Source organism: Haplochromis burtoni, unplaced genomic scaffold (genome assembly GCF_018398535.1).
Source record: "Haplochromis burtoni strain Fernald_Lab_line unplaced genomic scaffold, NCSU_Asbu1 Contig_31, whole genome shotgun sequence".
Lineage (NCBI taxonomy): Eukaryota > Metazoa > Chordata > Actinopteri > Cichliformes > Cichlidae > Haplochromis > Haplochromis burtoni.
The window spans coordinates 1,540,080-1,560,023 of NW_024582392.1; the positions used below are offsets into that span (position 1 = coordinate 1,540,080).

The following is a 19,944-nucleotide window of genomic DNA, read 5'->3' on the forward strand; positions in this document are numbered from 1 at the left end:
GCAGACATGTACTGCCAAATTAATAGGTAGACCTAGGTGGTTAAAAGGGTCACTGGCATACTAATGTTAGTCATTCTGAAGCCAAAGTTTATTACAAAGGGTCACAGTGGTTAAACGTACTAATTTGCTGACTGCATGCTGTTGACTGTGCAGGTTAAAGTTCAGACTAAAGCCATATGCTGTTACTCTTTCCTGGTATTATTTTTGTTATGTTTTACAAATGTGTAATTTCTCTAATGAAATTAACCATAAGCTTACTTACAAGCAAATATTATGTACTATAAATCTTACAACGCACACCAAACAGCTGACTTGAACACACACAGGATGTGCTCACTAATAATATGAAACAGCCTTCAGCACAGTTGGGCTTCATCTTAATTGAATTTGTTCCTTTACATCTTGCTCTTGTAAAGACATTACAAATTATTACGTGTTAGACATGCTGCGCTGGAAGGCGAGTTTCTTACCTTTTCTAATGATCAAGTCTTTTCAGTTTTTGTGCTAAGCTGTCAGAAATGACTAAAGTGTCTTAGAGACTGGCCAGCGATCCCCTAGCAACCACTGGTCCCAAGGGAAAATTGCGTGTTCCCTGAACTGGCCACTTGCAATCAGTAGGTAAAACTGGTGGCAATGAGGTATATCATGCTACACAAAACCCCCTTCAATTAATACCCGATTGCCACAGTTTCCTTGCATTTGCATGGAAGACAAATACTATTCGCCGAGCAGTATTGAAACTGTGTATCCAAGTTTGTCTTCAAAGTAAAAGTCGCACCTTTTGAAACCTTTTCTTTTACTTTAACGGCAAATACTACTAGTGTTTGTTTCAGCGCTTTCCTTGTGACTGTGTACTGCCATACTTAGAGGTTGCCACTGGGTCGCTGACCATTCACTAAGACTGTGTATATGAGACCTAACCTGGCTGTTGATTCTATTGCTATACCTCATGTCAGCAAAAAACTAAATAAATATACTTCCAAAGATATCACATTTCAAGCTGCTGAAGCAAAGCTGCATATCTCTGCATGAAAAAATCGCAGTCAGCCTAATAAAAAGCGAGCTTGCCGTTGTTATCACTTATTTACTGCAGTTGGAATATCATACAATTTGCCACAGTTAGCTAGCTCACGCTTTCACAATGTGATTGGCATCATTTTATGCTTCACACTTATTCACAGCTGTGTGGCTATCAGCCGACTCAGTCATTAATATTCACCCAGATGTACAACATGTATATTAGAGCTGACACTAATGACTTTAGCTCTGCTAATGCACTAACGCCAGCCCTTGTTTTTGTAGCTCCCTGTAGCATCCCATCTTTAGTTGCTTATAGTATCTGCTATTTTGTTGGTACTGTAGATTTAATGACAATGTAAAAATGTAATGTTCATGTTTGTATTTATGTAAATGGGGAATTAGGTTTCCCAGCAGAAACCTTGTTGCTGCTGAGATTAGTTGAGAGCTTCATGAAGGAGGACCTCGGACTAAAATAAGAAAATTCCCATGGCAAATATATCCAAAGATCTACATTTAAAGACAAAGAGTATTTGTAGTGGCTGCTGTTTCAGAATAAAAATGAAGGAGGACATTGGCGCTGTAACACAAGCCTTGCTCTTCCAAATACTTAAAGCGTAACAGCTGACAGTCAGTGCATTTGTATTACTGTGTGCTTTCAGTTCGTAGAAACAGTTACACAGGTGTAAGATTCAGCAAAGTCCCCAGCAGCAAAAGGAAGATGTTAGCTAATGGTTAACACTGTTCTCACCATGAAATATTATACTCAGATGTGCAGATTAGTCTATTTGCATACTTTTATCCTCACATTTTTCACTGTCTGCCAGGGATGCTCAAAATTATGTATAAATGGAGCAAAAGACTTTCTTTTACTTGGTAAAGTGTAGAAGTTTAATCCTCTCAACAGTGTTTTAGCTGATTCGCTTCCTTGTCTTTTGTGCACGCTGAACATTTATGAGTATTTTCACAAACACATGCTGGGCCCAATAAAATCAATTTACTAACCCATATGGATAAATATGTCATCCACCCATTCACACACAGGTAATGGCAAGCTACATTGTAGCCACAGCCACCCTGGGGCGCACTGACAGAGGCTGCCGGACACTGGCGCCACTGGGCCCTCTGACCACCACCAGTAGGCAACGGGTGAAGGGTCTTGCCCAAGGACACAACGACCGAGACTGTCCGAGCTGGGGCTCGAACGGGCAACCTTCCAATTACAAAGCGACCTCCCAACTCTTGAGCCACGATCGCCCCATTGTAAATTGTATACTACTGAACTATCCTTATATAAAAATATCAACATACCTAAAGTATGCCTGCTGTTGATTTTATTAATACAAATGAAGTTACAAAACCAGACCCAGGAATGTTCATTACACACCCGACAGGCGGGTCTTGGATAATGTTTAACCTGTAGGTCTGAGCTGTGCTCGAAGAAGCAATATTAAAACTTTTTATCTGCAGAAGCTGAGGTGGAATTGATTTTCTTATATCATGTCTCACTGACATGGTGCATTAAACATGTGCATTGTATGAAAAGAGGCTGGTAATGTGACACAGCTGATAGAGTCTAGTCTTCATGTTTTTATTTTTGCTTTTATGTATTAGAAAAATTGGAGCGCATGTTTTATAGCGTATTATATAAAATGTCTCCTTTTATTTAGTACTTGAAGTGGTTTTAAAAACATGCTTCCAGTGTCTGGGGACATCCGCAAATCAACTGCCCCAAAATTTTATGAGCTGCTTCTATGTTTAATACATTTGCATGTTGGCTATTTCAGGGCATCATTGTGAATTCCCTCCTTCCGCCCCCTTGACAAGATGTGACTAAATATGACACCTTTTCCCCAACCTGCTGCTCCCTTGCACTACGCCACAGCCCAGTCAGTCTTAATCATTTTTCCAGCGCTCCTGAAGGGGTTTATTGTACTTTCAGGAAGTTTCAGAGGCACAGTCTTAGTACTCAGTAAAATGGATGGGACACAAGTGGGGCAAGTGTCTACAGACTGTCCTGTGTTAATCCTCAAATGACATTGGTCTTTTCTTTTTGTTTTTTTAAGAAAAAGGATGCTTGATTGCTCTGTGGTCTTGTATTTAAAGAAGACTACGAGAATAACCTGAGAATGGTTCAACAAAAAACATTTCAAATATAAGGTATATGAAACGCACCACCATTTAAAAACCACTGAGAGGTAAAGTGAATAATATTAACGATCTTGTAGCAATAGCACCTGTCACAGGTTGGGATATACATATATATGTATTATGTAGAAAGTGACCAGTCAGTTATTAAAGGTGGAAGAAAGAGAAATGGGTTTGCATAATGATCTAAGTGACTTTAGCAAGTGAAATTATTTCTTAGATTTCTTGTTTTTTGTGTTTCTTGGTCTCTTTATCCTTCTGTCAGTTTCACATCTTTCTTTTGCTCATTTTTTTTTGGCACACCTTCATCATCTATCACCCCAGTTCATCCACTATTTCCTATTGTCAGAAAATCTTAGTGCTTTAGTGCTTAGCACTAGTGCAAGTTTTCCCCTGTTCTCTGTATTTTGTTGTTTCTTTTTTTCATGAATTTATCTTTTTCCTGCCTCCTGCCAGTTTTGTTCACCTATTCAACTGCCAACACATGTGAAATATAATTTTTTTGTATACTTTATTAATCCTACCTACTGAGCTATCTCCTCCCCTTCCCTTATAAGAAAATTAGGTACTAATAAAGGACCAGAGAGCTAAAAGGCTGGTCCAGTCCACCACTGGTCCACCACAAAACAGCTGCTGTGGCACAAATTTCTGAAAATTCTAATTCTGCCAATGATTGAAAGATGTTACAGCATACAGTCTATCACAGCCTGCTTTGTATGGGCTTCCAATGCTACAGGCTGATTGAAAGTTCCCAAGATCCCAGGGATCAGCCCTGTCCACTAGAGAAAGCACCTATGGTAAGAGGGCACATCAGCAGAGGCAGTGTGACACTCTGGGAGTGTTCTGCTGGGAATGGTTGCATTCATGTGGAAGATAGTTTCCCAAATGCCATATTTTTTGCAGATCACAGTCTTTCATGTACTGATAACATCTTTGTTCCTGATACCACAAGTTGCATTGCAAGATCTTGTAGAAGCCATACTTTGACAAGTCATTTGTCTTTTATCCTGTCTTCTTTCTCTCACCCCAACCAATGGCACGAGATGGCCGCCCCTCCCTGAGCCTGGTTCTGCCGAAGGTTTCTTCCTGTTAAAAGGGAGTTTTTCCTTCCCACTGTTGCCATATTGCTTGCTCATAGGGGGTCATATGATTGCTGTCTTGAGGCGACTGATGTTGTGATTTGGCACTGTATAAATAAAACTAAATTGAATTGAATTTTGAAAGTCCAGGGAAAACGACAGCATATGAGGAAGAGTTGATTTATCTGCAATAAAGTAGCAAGCTTTTGAGGGTGTACTTCACCTCTCACCCTAAATTGGAGAGATGGACGGACAGGTGGATAAATGGATTGACAGATGTAGCTTATTCTTAACAACAAGCTTCCAAACTTTGATCAAACATTTAGGGATGATGCTACATTTAAGCAGCACTGCCTGATGATTAAAATATAACTCCCTGCCTGAAGGGGACAATGCAGTTAAAGGTCAGCTAGTTAAACTTTAAAAAGGCCACAGCCGATTCACCACCAGAACATTTTTAATAATAGTGGAAGAGTGATTTATGTTAAGAATAAGGTATAATATTGGATTAGGATAATATTGAGGTAAATTAGGATTTATTGTTCAAGGATGTTCATTTAAAATGTTCCTCATTTAGAAAAAATATGCTTATTTGCTTTCTTGCTGAGGTTTAGATGATACTGATATGATTCTAATATCTGCACATTAAATGAAAAGCTGCAGCTGGGGTTACATCAGTATGTAAGAGGTGTTTCTCAATTTCTACATGAGCTTATGTATAAATTAGAAATGCATGATATGCATTTTGCATTCTTCACAAGTTTAGTCAACTTTTTGCACTTTTGATCGAGCTACACTGTCTGCTCCACTGAAAGCATATCTACCACATGAAGTCTTGCCTTCCATTGACCTGCTTACCTGCCCAAATTACACGCTAACCTCCCTGACAGGAAGCGGCACGCCTCTGTGGAAAAACTGGCTTATTGGTTTTTAAACTTCGTTGTGGAATTACATTAACTGGAAAAATCCATTGGACCTTTATTAAGTGGTCATGACCAGAGCCTTTACAAACTAGAGGCTGTGAGAGCAAATCAACAGCAGCTGGTGTGAGCATCAACAGTTAGCTCTCTTAAGGCAGAGACACACCGGAGATAGATTTTTCAGTCATCCATGTTCATGCAGCTTGCAAAAGAGATGCATGGCTTGTTTAGACAGCTGGATTGATTGAAACAGTTTTTTTCCTCCACATAAGCACAATCAAATCAAAACATTTTACAGGTTTTATGTAACCTGATCTGTGGATATTGGCTCATTCTTTCCCATTGTTAAATTCAAAAGCTGAATTCCTCACTGTGATGACATTGAAGCAAAGCAGCAGCATGCTTAACTTGAAACCACTGGTTTCCAAACTTGATCAAACAAAATGGAACAAATAAACATTTTTAAAAATCATCAATAAATAATGTATTCGTGCTACTCCGCTATTCCTTCCCCCCAATTCAGTATGTTTGTCCACCTGGAGTTGTTAATTTGGTACAAAGTAGATAGAAATTTAAATTTTTAAATTGTGTTTTCATCAATTCCAGTTCAGGTAACTACTATTTTAGGCCACTGACCTTCAAAAAGGTAAATTACCTACTTTACATGTTGGGCCATCTTGAATAGCCAGCTTCTTGTAGCCATGGGTGAGATTTGGACAAGAAGAACTGACTTACTACTACTACAACCCTGAACTGAGCAGAACACATAGCAGCTCCTTAGTAATCTTAAGCTGTGTCCAAATTCCTTGGCCACCTCGTACTTCCAGCCTTTTCGGTCTTCGGAGGACCCGGCCCACGTAGACCACAACGTCCGGGTCCTCCGAAGACCGAGAAGGCTGGAAGTGCGAGGCTGTGAAATTGGGGGGCTCTAGCCTTCAGGTTTGTGTCACCAGCTGTCTTGGTGGACTTTAATAAACTCAGTCGTTTGCTCCTTGCTATCTAAAATATAACAGGACATTGGCGTAAATTCTCTACCACCCCCCACTTCTGTTTAATCAGTTTTCTGTTTGACGTTTCTTCAGCTGTAATCTCAGCCAAACCAATTTTTTCTTACAAACAAATAAAACACTGAAAAAAACAAACAACAACATTTTTAAGTTATCTAAGTGACTTATATATCATGTTTAACCTGAGTAGCGAAAGACCGCGGGATTTTTGAAAATTATGTGATCTCACTGTCTCTTGTGATCCTTGAACCCTGGCTAGCTATCGAGCTGTTGGGTAACAGACAGCTCCGAAAACATTGGAGAACTTTTGCAAATATGTGATATCTTGATAAACCCCAGCAGATATTTGAAGTTTACGCACCTGCATTCTCGCCTGAAAATATGTTAAGTTTATTTTGTAACCCAGAAAGAGTAATAAGAGTAATATTAAAACTAAGTAGCTGCCACCATTGTTAGAAACTGGAATTGGCTGGGCCGCGCTATGAATTCTGTGATATGGTGAGCCACGAAGGATACACCCGACCCATCCTTTAAATCTGGGGTAAAGGAGGAAGCATTTGTCAGCCGCGTTTGGAGGATTCTTCGAATTTGGACAGCCTTCGTTGCATTGTCGCTGTGACGCAATTGGCCTACAAACAGGCCTCCGAACGATGTAGCCTTTGAATTTGGACACAGCTTTAGGCTCCAAAAGGTGACCTCTCTTTGAGCATACATAATTTGAAACAAGTAGACTTGAAGTCAAGTCTACTTGAATATTATATTATATTGAATATTATATTGAAAAAATATTGAAAAAATTATATTTTCTTACCAGAGTTGAAGGCTGCCCTGGAAATTGCTACGATCTTGAATTTTCAATTGAGATTTTTTAAAAGGGCACTCAAAAAAGAGCATTTGTGCCAATTGTGGTATTTGTATCAGGTTGTAAAAGATTTCCCTGTAATGTTAAGCTAACTGCTGCCCTGCAGGGTCTTCACTGCGCTTTCCTCTTATATAAGTGTGATAGTAAGTGTGATAGTATTTGCATCCTCACACACACGGAGCGGAGCATACATAAGACATGACATGATATTAATCAAGTTGACAGCAACTTATTACAGTAATTACAAAAAGAAATTCCTGCCAGGTGTTGACCCTGATGTAATATAATGAAAGACAGAGAGCAGCCAATTGGCAAAGCCAAGTGCCTTTCAATATTTGCCTACTCACTGACCACTGTTTGCAGTCAGACTACTGCAAATGATTTGCTACCTCTCCTTCTGCTGCTAACTGTTCACACAATACAACATAGAACTGAAAAAGTATAGATCCATCTACTTATTTTCTCTGATCTGGTGATACTGGGGTGACCGTGGTTCAGGGGGTTGAGAAGCTCATCTGTAACCGGAAGGTTGCCGGTTTGATCCCCAGCTCTCTCTGTCCTGGTTGTTGTGTCCTTGGGCAAGACACTTTACCCTACCACCTACTGGCTGTCATTCTGTCCCAGGGCAGCTGTGGCTACAACTGTGGTTTGCCTGCACCAGTGTGTGAATGTGAGAGTGAACGAGTAGTGGAATTGTAAAGCGCTTTGGTTGCCTAGAAAAGTGCTATATAAATGCAATCCATTGTTATAAATACTGGATTATTGCGGTGTTTTATGCTGTAAGTATCTTCAAAACCTGCACAACAAAGGTGCTGCTTTCACTGTCCAGCCTGTTCAGACACTGTGTTAGTGATCACAGCATAACGGCTGTTTGACAAATGTGAGGACTCAGAAGGAAAATGAAGGAGAAACAATATCTGCCTGGATGGAGCTTCAAAGAGTCTGTGCCAGACAAAATCAGCCAGACTCAACGGCTTCAGCCAGACTCAACGGCTTCAGCCAGACGAGTTGTTTATTTCCAAACTTTGTGCTAAGCTACATCAACAAATTGCTGTCTGTTGCTTCATATTTACCATACAACAACATGAACGTGGTATTAGTCTTCTCATCTTGCTCTGGCAAGGACGCAGCAACATGTTAAACCACTCCTTTGCTTTTAAAAGAAATTACATGTAAAACACACTAAATGATCCCTTGTTTCCATTTCTTATAAAATCTACACCAAACACAAAGGAATCGATGCAGATGATTCTTTTAAAGCATTTAGAGAAATGCTGAATGGCACCTTTGTTTACTTGTGAACAAATATTTTGAGTGCACAGGAATCTAATTGTTTCTCTAGTATAACAAAATTTCCTACCAGGCCTAAAGCTCACAGCTCATGCTGTCATATCTCAGCTCTCAAATACAGCAGGAAGGGTAAGTGGACTCTATGATGATGGATTGTCCATAGAGATATGAGAAAGGTGAGAAAATAGGCACTGCTTTTGTATTGATTGTTTTTGGTGGGTGACTCCTTAAAAAAAGACATAGCCCCTGTTAAGATGTCAAAAGTGGGATTGAGCTCTGAAAACCTAATTTAACCAGGCTAGTAAGCAAAGAAAAGGTTCTCTTTTATGGACAATGTGATGAAAGAATACACAGGGACCAGTGCTTCCACTAAATCTGATGATATGTGTGACAGAGGTGTTCGCTTTATGGTCGATCTCACCATGCGACCAGAGCTTTTAAGGCAGGTGCATTTCTCATTAAAGAACATCACCGTTTCCAGAGTCCAGTCCACACAAAAGAGCCCTTAAATCATAAAAGGTTCACGTACGAATGGATGTATTGTACATTCAGATATACGTATAAATGAGATGTCATCAAAATACAAAGAGTCACAAAGCAGTATGAAGCTCAAAAACTATGTTTAATTTATGGTACGCCCCTTAAGGTCTAACAAATGACTCAAAAAAAAAACTACATGAGAATCCCACCAGGGGTGCTCCAACATCTCGTCATTTTTCATCATTTGTAGAGCATCCTAAATCAACGTGACATTGCACATTAAGGGTCGGGATGAACTTGTCTTTCACACTTTCTGCCTGCAGGAAACCAATGTTCACTAATCCTCCTAAAATTATCCAATGAAGGAGGTATAACACTCCAAAACAGCAAATCAGCTGTGGTGGGTTTTAAACGACGTTAAGATCATTGGTATAAGGTATAAATCACATACATTATATGCGCTTGTGGAAGCCCTCAAGGACACGCGGTGCAAACAAAGTAACCTTGTGGATTCTTGAAATAATGTACTCTCCCAGTGTAGCATGGGGAAGATGAGATGACAAATAACTGAAGAGGGCCATCTAGACATTACTGGGACAGGGGACCATCTGTCTTTTTTCTTTTTTTTTTGTGTCCCGTTTGGATCTTTAGCCATCAGAATTGTTGTCTTAAGGCCAAGAAAGATGCCAAGCGGATTTATTTTACCAAGTGGATCATAATGGCCTTGCCATATTGGTCCATTTGATTGACCTTTATTATAATCAACCATCTGTCTTTGACGCTGAGATATTGAAATAATAATTCAAGGATTACCAGTATGTCAGAGTAGAGTTTCTTCATCTCCTCGCATGTCTTCGTCAGGGCCGAAAGATCTGCGTTATATTTCTCAATCGCCATCTAGGATATAAGGAAAAGCACAAGAACCTCCTGGTAAGTTTGTCAGTCTTCACGCTAACCATTTAATTAGAAATATTCTGCTTATAAAAGGAGGAAACTAAAGATCTGCTACCTGGATTTTTTTTAAAGGATAATTGTACTGTTAATCAATGGCATATAGGTACATAATATATAAAAAAAGATGAGTTGATTCATTAAAGGTGGATTTTCTTGTCTTTATTCATGGAACTCACTACAGTCAGAGTTAAAAAATTAATCTTTATGTCATGATAATCCTCAGTGTAGCCCCTTAATTTGAAGAGCAGACGAGTGAGACTTCTGTAGTCACAGCCAAGTCGAGAACAGAAAAACTGGCTCTACCATTGTAACAGCGCATATATATGTGCATGAATGACAGAGCATTAGAAAAAGCATAAGAGGCTGGCTTTAAAGAGACACATTTAGGGTGTCCAGGTGTCCCACTTTATGTGCGACTGCACTCCAGCACATGGCAAGATACAAAAGTCTGTTTTCTATTCACTGGCTGTGAAGAAAGTATGCTGTTATTATGGGTCAAGTGCAGCTTAACCTGCCACATCCTTTCGCTGTCAACATTAAGTCTCAATAAGGTAACATGTTATACAGATTTCAGTGGAATGTGATGGGAACTACTGCAAATAAGGAATGCAGCAAAATAAAATCTGGGAAAATACTTTGGGAAGTGCAGAAGGCAATTTACAGAGATATGTTTTCCTTTTTTTGCCAGAGTTGTTTATAACTTTTGCATGGCGGAAGAATGTGACTTACAGGTCAAAATCCAGGTGGCTCAAAATGAGATGTGCACGTATATGGATCCATCCCCTCTTAAACTCAAAGATTAGATTAGACAGAACCGGAGCTGAAATAGCTGCGGTTCTGTCTAGTAACTGTCAACAGTTTTTGACAGTTAGTGGAACAGAAAAAGAATGAGACAGATGAATTTAAGAGGACTATCCAGGTTTGCTGAGAAAGTGACATTCAAATAAAAACATGTTCTTCAAGTCCTAAAGGCCAAAATTGTAAACTGCATAATGGTCTTTATTTTACTGCATCTCTGCATTAGTGATGTGTCCTGTATTGTCCCACACAAACATATTTAAGCCATTTCTACAAATGCACTACAGCCCTGAACCTTTAGACACTGGCCAAATGTGGTGCACGTGTCAGTGCAAATATCCCACATGGACAGATGGGGCTTTAAGCTGCCAGTTCTCTGCTTCAAAGCCTGTGTGATTTCTGCATGTGCTGATGTGAGAACAGCACAGATATTAGTTAAGTGGATTCAGAGCTGGTGAATGAGTGTCCCGTGTACTGCCTCTTGTGCGCTTTACTCAGGCAGCACCCTCTTCTAAACAAACAGAGCATTTATAGCAGGGAGAACATGGCTGGTGCAAACTGTCTCCTGCTGTGGTCTACATGTGAGAAAGGACTGGTTTCATTTGTTCATGTGAAAAACAGCTTTCCTTTGTGAGGATCTAGTCACTCCATCCACATTTGAGTTTCCAACCTGGAGTTGAAACTGCTGTCTTCGTAGTCTTTATAACTTCAATTGCAATAATTATATTGATTTTAAAAATGCTTTTAAATATGGTCAATCTTTTAATTTTGTTTATTTTCTGAAGAACCACATTTGTAAGGAAACGGTGGAGTTAAAATGTATATACAATGTTACTACCTGATTTAATTTAATGATAAATTTAACCTGAGGAAAAAAACAGTAATTTTTACCAGAAACATTGACTGAGGAAGAAAATTGAAATGAAAAGATTCATAATAACATTGCTTTAGCAGAGCAGTGAACAGAAATTTAACAACATGTTATTGTTTGCAAAAGTTTACAACTCGGTTTTCGTCAGGGTCTTTCTGTGTATTTTTCTAACTTATAATGTTTGACAGAAGGTCAAGTCCACTGCGACATGATTGAAGCACCCAGCAATACTTAGATATTTTTTTTATCCATTTGCAGAAATGATTCAGTCAGAACTGTTGAAAAGATTTCCTAAACATCTCCCACACTTTTCTCAACCCATTCTGATGACATTATGCAAATGAATTATTTTCTCACATAAAGCCTTCTTCTTGTAGGATGAACACACACATTTGTGCAGGCGTCTTCTCTTCCATCACTGCTCCAACCTCAGCAGCAAAGCTAAATAAGTAAAAAGACTTTCTTTTGAGCTGCATTGTTTGCCTGATATGAAAAATCCTCATTGGGTGGTTTTAGTTACGTCCTTAGCCTTGGTAAATACCCCGGTAAGCTGAATAATTATGATGTTGCCAAAGTTTGTGTTACTGCAAACAGTTTGCAGTCGGCTTACTAAATATTTTCTAAATGTTTACTAAATTTTGAAGGACAAGAACAATTTATGTCTGAAATTTCATGTATAAGCAGTTTGCCATGATAATGGGACATGCGAGGCATTTACACACATGACCTGTAGGCTGGAACCAGCCCATGAAAGAATCCGAGCTGGGCTACAGGATGGCTTTGCAAGATTAAGAAACAAAACTGACAGGAGGCGCATTATCATTTTTACTTTTGACCATATTGTGCAGCAGATAGCCTTGGATTGCAAGTCAACAATAGATCATGTCGTCCAAAATGATCAATTTCACCCGAGCCTTACATCTGATTCACAGATTTCTTACTGCTAAAAGCAATATCCATCCCTGCAAAACCACAAAACGTAAGATAATAAGCCAGCAAAATTGAGTAGAGTCGAGCTAAACTTTGTTTTCTTTGCAGAATTGAACTCTGCTTCTTAACAATAACAGAAAGCTGATTTTGTTTTGTTTTGTTTGGACGATATGTGGCCTAAAATTTTAAATGACTGACAGCAATATTTTAAATGATTATTTAATCTTTATGTATGCAAAATGTTTTCTACTTTACCTTCAGGTCTTTGAAGAAGTTTGGATTCTGAGCTGCTATATTTTTCTTCTTGGACATTTTTCTATACTGAGTGATTTTCTTTAGTTCATTCTTCAGGACTGAAGAAAAGAAACACACACACACACACACACACACACGTCTTGGTTACCGTCCATGATATTTGAGCACTGAAGTAAATAGCTGCTTTAAATCAGGTGCTGTCTCCTGTGTGATCTCGTGGAGTGCAGTATTTGTGGCTTGTGGCAAGTTTTTGTAAGTCATCATATAGACAATATATTGGATTGAGACCTTACACTCCCTAGACAATGAGATCATGGCGTTTCAACAGAGTATACTGAAGCTACAATCACAGAAGATGGAGTAAATGTTACGATCACACTTCCTCACAAATAACTTTGTTGGCACAAAAAAGGAGGGTCAGTATTACAGCAATCTCAGCAAATTTAACAGTCTTTGGACACAGTAGTAAAATGTGACACAGTAGTAAAATGTGATCTACTCACCATCTACTTCTGCGGTCAAGCCTTTGATGGAAGCTATCCAAGAAAGGGGGCAGCGAAACACAGAGAAAATACACGTTTCATTTAACAGACCTCAACTAAAAAGTGCCACGCAGATTTCTTTCAGGTTTGATCAAATCTTGTCTAGCAAATACCTCCAGGGACAGTTTCAAATTCTGCCAACTCCTGGGGAAAAGTGGCCAAGCACGGTTCATGCAACATAATCTGCTCCACAAGGGCATGAAGCAAGGTGAACTTCTTGTCTGTCCCACGGAGCTGGACGAGCTAGGGAAGGAGAAAACACAAATTGAGAAAGGGAAGAACAGAGCTGTGTCCCCTTGCCATGCAACATACTGATTCCAACATAAAGGACAACATGTACGTATGTTCTTTATATCCATGCCTGTGTGTGCTGATGCAAACACGCAGCTTTGTTACTCTAGGTCCAATGAAGAATTGGAGGATAATGCATAAAGTGTGTTTACACCCATGGGAGGTTTGTGTGTGTGTGTGTGAATTTACAGTCATTTCCCAAGGACACTTCTGGCTGTTTTAACATGTCTCTATACATACATTTGATCCACTTTTATCTGAAACTGTTTCAAGGTTATAATAATACACGACTGCAAGGAACAAAAATAAATAAATAAAAAGCTTTTTCAGCCATTTGTTCAACAAAAATGTCAATACATGTAATATTCTTCTGTGGAAAAGTAGGTGCCCCTTTGGTCTCAGAAGGAGAGCATTAACAGAAATAACTTCTTGTGAGCAATTTGCAGGTTTGTTCACCAGCCTTTGTTATCTAATTCTGAAATTTCTGACGACTCCTCCATGCTGACTTTATTCTGTTGCATGATGTTTGAGATGTTTTATCTTGCATGTACTGGGTGTTTCAAATTCCCCCACAACTTTTCAGTGGATTTCAGATCTGGGCTTTTTTTTCTAAGCAATTACACAACCCTCAGTTTCTTCTTTTTGAACCATTCCTAGGTGGATTTATTAGTGTGTTTTTGATCTCTTAAATTCTTGTTAAAAGCTCCACTTTGACTCTTGGACAGATGGCCTCAGATTATCCTTTGATATGATGCAGAGTTGTATCAATAACTGCAAGCTGCCCAGTCACGGACACAGTGAAATAACCCCAGTACGTAGTGTTTCCACCACCATCACTCACACTTGGTGTGATATTTCTGTGAAAACCTGTGTTTATTCTGCCCAAAGCATGTCTGCAATCCTATCTTTTATTTGTCTGTCCAGATCACATTATTCCAAAAGGCCCAGGGCCAGATGCATAAAACACTGTGTTGATTCAGGGTTAAAACATAGCACAAAGGCAGACACATGTATATTACAATATTTCTGTCTGATTTATAAAGCCGTGCAAATTCAATAATAGCAAGCATACAGAGAAGCCTATTTTACACTTTAACCATGGATATATGTAGACACTACGTCATCCATTGGATATAAAAACACCCATTTTTAGAATGTTGTAAAGTAAACAAAGGATTTACAGCAAATGTGAAAATGAAGGAAGGAAATAAGTTTGCAGGTCTTGGAAATACGACTAACATCTTTATAAGATTGGAGCAACAGTAACACATCAGCAACACCAGAGCAGCATTTCTTGCATGTGACAATCAAGCAGAGCTATTTATAGCACCAACATTCAAATTAATATTGCAAGCCCTAATAAAATTTGGAACACAGCTGGTTAAAGTTGGCTACTTTGTGGTTACAGTGGCAGGCTGTGTATCTGTAAAGAGAAAACTACAACTACAAAGTTTAATTCTGCCTGTCAACCTTATTTCTTATTTTCACTTCACGATATCAGTCTTGCTCCCCCCCAAATATTGTGTGGCTAAAATATCCGTGTGGTGTCCATATTTTCACAAAATATTATTCCTTTATTCCTGTTTGTGTTTATTCATCCGATTGCAGGTCTTTGCCAAACTGTAGCTTCACTTTTTTTTTTCCAGGCACATCTCCATTGTAAGTCAAAGTTGTGCATTCTCTAGGATATAGGGATTTTTAATATAGAACATATGTACTCAGATGCCTGAATTAATTATATAAAATCTTTTACCCTGGTGTAACGATGCCATTTCAAACTCTGTTATGAAATACTTGTTCTAACAGGTTGTCACTTCTGTTTATGGGAATTATTTTGAATGGAGTTTAATAGTAGTAGTATGAATGAGGCTTACTAGCTATCTGTGACTACTTTGAAATTGTGCTGTTGGTATGAAATGGTAATGATGACTCTCGGATTTAAGCTACGCTACATTTGATGGTGCCGCATAATTGAAATTCAAGAACGACCTCTCTTATCCTGTGAAAGCAGCTCCCAATGATTTTTTTTTCTATTTAGGTTATGTTGTTTACCAATTTAAGGCCAAGGCCAGCCTTTGAGGACTGCGTATACAAGACATGCACAAAGTATTGATGCTCACAAGTAAAAGAAAAAAGAACCAAAAAAAGATCTGAGATAACCTCGATGCATTTTTCTTGGAGGCAGTCAGCCATTAATTTGAAGAGAGTCTGTCTGAAACAGCAACAGTTTACTTTTCTCAATTAGACCTGGAAACACCTCTGAGGCAACACAAGGCCTCGGCTTCATTAAATGGAGCAGAGGGCGTTTTACTTCTGTGCCAAGAGCATTGCCCCTTAAACATTCCCAGCAGAGAGACGTAAACACAAAAGAGTGATTCAAACTAAATTTAAAAAAACACAAAGACAGTGTCGCAAACCCTAGACAAAAGCTGTGCATTCATCAGTTTAATCAGCCTTAGAGGAATCATTTTGGAAAACAAACTTATTTGCTGTCTTTCCCGTGTTAGATGAAAAGATTGATGCCTTTCGCTAATCCGTCTGTTTATAGTTTAAAGCCACAGACAGTGCATATAGGATACAGGAACCAACATGGCACATGCTGGCTTGGAAAGTATTGCTTTAAAGCCTTGAGTGCTGCATTTTGGTTGTTGTCACTTTAGTTTTTATGAACCAAATGTAACTCTTTTTGAAGATAGTGTCAGGTGATTAGCCTATGCTAGTGCTCAAAAGCATGGTTTGCAAATGTATTCACTGTGATCCCATTGAAGTGGGATGCTAAAAATGAAAAGTGATAAACAGGCTTAAAACAGAACATACTTACCATTTGCCTTTTATATACTGTCCACTACCAGCCGACAGCTGGTACACTAGTCTGACATGATGAATCATATTTCTAACCATCAAGTAAATAATTACATTTTGGAGGCAGGTTTGGGCAAAGCTAGTAAGGCTGTTTCTACCATTTGATAAGGCCTCGGTCACGCAGGTCTAGACACTGGTCAGCAACCCCCCTGGCAATTTTTAGTTGCTGGGGAAAAGTATTCCCCAGCTGGTTGGCAAATAGTTGGAGAGTGTTTGCATACAAGCCATCACCTTCAGTGCCCACTGCTGGGGTCCACAGCAATCTCCTAGTGACTAAACGGTTCATTAGGATATTTTTGATATATTTTTCATGTGTAAATAGACCTCTCTGCTGAATCACACTTGATATTAATCTCTGGCTCTCTTCTACAGCATGTCCTTCATCCTGTCTTCTTTCTCTCACCCTCACTGGTCGCAGCAGATGGCCGCCCCTCCCTGAGCCTGGTTCTGCTGAAGGTTTCTTCCTGTTAAAAGGGAGTTTTTCCTTCCCACTGTCGCCAAAGTGCTTGCTCATAGGGGGTCATGTGATTGTTGGGGGGTTTTTTTCTCTGTATGTATTATTGTAGGGTCTACCTGACAATATAAAGCGCCTTGTTGTCGTTGTGACTGTTGTTGTGATTTGGCGCTATATAAATAAAAATGAAGTGAATTGAATTGAATTTTGATGCAGTGCCATACACTTCTTTGCAATCAATTTCACACTAGGAACTCCCAACAATCTTCAGCAACCACCTACCAAATAGTCAAGAAATACTGTACACAGTTTCCCCCAATGATCAGCGGTTACCGGATTGTCACCGGCCAGTGACAGTTTAGGCCTGTGTGACTGAGGCCTGAGCTAACCAGCTCCTGCCATCTATTTACCAGATACATGTGATATCCAGTAAATTGTAGTTTTGATATTCTCATTTGAGTCTCTACATTTTTTTCAAGCCTTTTCATCCTGCTCCACTTCTTTTCATTTCTAAGACACTGAGCCACTAAAGGCGATATTTTGTGCAAAGTTTCATTCCTCCTGCGAAGCCATTCATCGACACAGTCACACAACTGTTAGAGTGAATATGTTCAAAGACCTGAGTAATCCAGAGCGACTGAGAGAAAAACTGAAAGATGCACAGAAGCCCTGCTGTGTATGTCAATGAGTAGTCTTATTAGCTCTGTGCTGCAACTCAATCAAAGGTCAGGCAACAGTGGTGGACTCGTACTTTAGTTAAGGAGGAGAGGCGGAATCCCTTGGCCTTTTCCTTCCCGGCATTCTCATTGAGGTAATTGCCAATGGCGAGGAGGTACTCCAGCACGGAAACAAATGACCTGCAGTAGTACAGCTGCATGCACATTCTGATCTTCTGGTTAATCAGCTGGAAGACAAACACAAGGGCACAGAGCAAAGTCATTTGTTCTGAAATCCACCCATATACAGGCTCTCACATTCATTTTGCCACACAAAAATAATGCAAAGTGGAATAAGGACGAAGCTTGTTTAGAGGCTCTCTGTACTGACAAAGAGTCGAAAAAAACAACTCCAGGCTTTACAATTTTATATTCTAAACATAAACAGCCATCTCACTACACCTCGTTTGACCTCATAAAATGAATAATCAGGACCTGGTTGTTTGGCAAGATTATTATTTGGTATGCAATTGTGTCAAGTACAAATATCCCCCTAGAATATCACACAATTTCTGTGTCTAACTATCTCTAAACAGATCCCGTTGAATATGCATATGCATTCATATTGAGAAAAAATTAAAGTGGAATTTAAGGTTTTGCCAGTGATGTATTAGAGGGAAAAAAGGAGCTGATGCTTTGGGAATTATAGTCCTTGACAAAGAGTTAGCTTCTCTAAATAAGCCCATGCCAGCCAACAACATCCCCCACCATATGCTCCTGTTTTAAGAATAACTTCCCAAAATCTACCAGTGGGACAACCTCAGTTACAAGAGAAAAGAACGCAAAAATCAGATATCCAGATATCCAGATATCCAGATACAGAACACATTATATAAACCTTCTTTGCACAGGACCATCTGTAACATGGAAAACTATTGTAGCTCCATGGCATAAAGACCAACTCATAGTGCACTGTAACCTGTTTTAAGAAGATCCTCTGATTTGATATACACTATTTATATTTACTATATTATTAACGTCAGTTAAAGATCTGAGATATTGATCTGGTTGGTTACGTAGCAGAGGGTACATCAATCCATTCAAATGGGACAAGCTTTGCTGTATCTCCTAGCACAGTGTCAAGAACATTAAGGAGCTGGAAAAAGGTTGTAGAAGGCCCTTAACCCATCAGAAGGACCTGTATATGCCCCTTTGTGTAAGGAGGAACAGGTTGAGCACTGCCAGAGCCTTACAAAATGACCTCCAGAAGGCCGCTGTTGTCTCTGACCAAACAATCAGAAACAGGCTTCATGGGGGTGGCCTGAGAGCCCAGCGTCTTCTTGTGAGCCCTGTGCTCAATGCCCAGATCTGTAGAGGCCAGATGCCTTTTGCCATAGAATTTCAGAATTGTAGAATTGACAGGTCCACATCTGGCACAATGTGGCAGACATGAAAGGGTGCGGAGAAGCTGTGGAGAATGCTATGCTGCTTGTAATATCATTCAGCAAGTCTGGTTTGGTGGTGGGTTGGTGATGGTCAGGGAAGGCATATCTACAGAGGGACACACGGACGGTTCAACTTAAGCCGCCAGGTTTCTGATCAGAGTGATGCCCCAGTCAAGGTCTAAGAGGAGATGCCCCAGGACATCATCCATCGTCTCATTAGAAGTATGTCTTAATGTTGTCAGACAAGCGTGAGGGCCGTACAAAATACTGAATATTATTGTGAGCTGCTGCAAAGAAATTTTAGCAAGCCTGCCCATCCTTTTCTAACACATTACCCAGTTCATACCATACTAGATATCCAGTATGGTATTTTTTCCATTGAGATTTGATGTGTTTTCAATGTGTTACTTTAATTTTTTTGAGCAGTTTGATGTTCTAATCACTTTAAAGCCAGAAAAAAATATATTTTTTTAAAAACATAGCCATGATATCACTGACAGAAGTGTTCATGAAAGTTGACATAAGAGTTGTTTACTTTTCCAAAGGAAAAAAACGATTGTTTTCTCATGTATTGTTTTCTTCTTTCTCTACAATTTTTGATCAAATAATGTAGCAAACAGCAGTGAGTGGAGGCTAGCCCCGCTGCATACTGTCTCCTTCATTGTGTGGGAGGTGGATGCTTCCCATTGAAAAGCTAAGGGAAGCAGCTGTGTGCTGTTATCTATTGGAGGTGGGGAAGTTAACTTCAAGTGCATTTTCCAAATCAACAACTTCTCATCCTTGAAAAGTAATGTAAAACCAGAAAATACAGTTTGAAAATAAAATTACTACAGCATAAGTCTCACATTTACAGTATCCTCATAAGTTGCTAGACATTTACACTTTTTTAACCCTGTACATCACCACAAGGGATTTTAAATCAAGCAATCGAGATGTGATGTGCAAAGTGCAGACTTTCAACTTTAATTCGAGAAGTTTAACAAAAACATTGCATCACTTCACATTGAATCACAACCCTTTTTATTCATAGTCTCCTATTTTCAGTGGCTCAAAGATAATTAGACAAATGAAAGTAATTTTAAA

At 39.3% G+C, this 19,944-nt stretch overlaps 1 protein-coding gene across 2 annotated transcripts in view; it reads right to left on the reverse strand.

Moving 5' to 3' along the window:
* The window catches only part of LOC102313617 (formin-like protein 13), a 56,285-nt gene that overhangs the window by 7,695 nt on the left and 28,646 nt on the right, over window positions 1-19,944 (reverse strand). The window contains exons 12-16 of one of the 2 annotated variants that reach the window (XM_005918952.3): window positions 17,512-17,664; window positions 13,267-13,396; window positions 13,115-13,147; window positions 12,612-12,709; window positions 9,617-9,700 (exon numbers count right to left, since the gene is read on the reverse strand). In XM_005918952.3, coding sequence (XP_005919014.1) covers window positions 9,617-9,700; window positions 12,612-12,709; window positions 13,115-13,147; window positions 13,267-13,396; window positions 17,512-17,664 — 498 coding nt within the window. Of the gene's footprint in view, window positions 1-7,675; window positions 9,701-12,611; window positions 12,710-13,114; window positions 13,148-13,266; window positions 13,397-17,511; window positions 17,665-19,944 lie in introns of those variants that run through there. The other variant, XM_042219307.1, reaches the window with a different exon arrangement.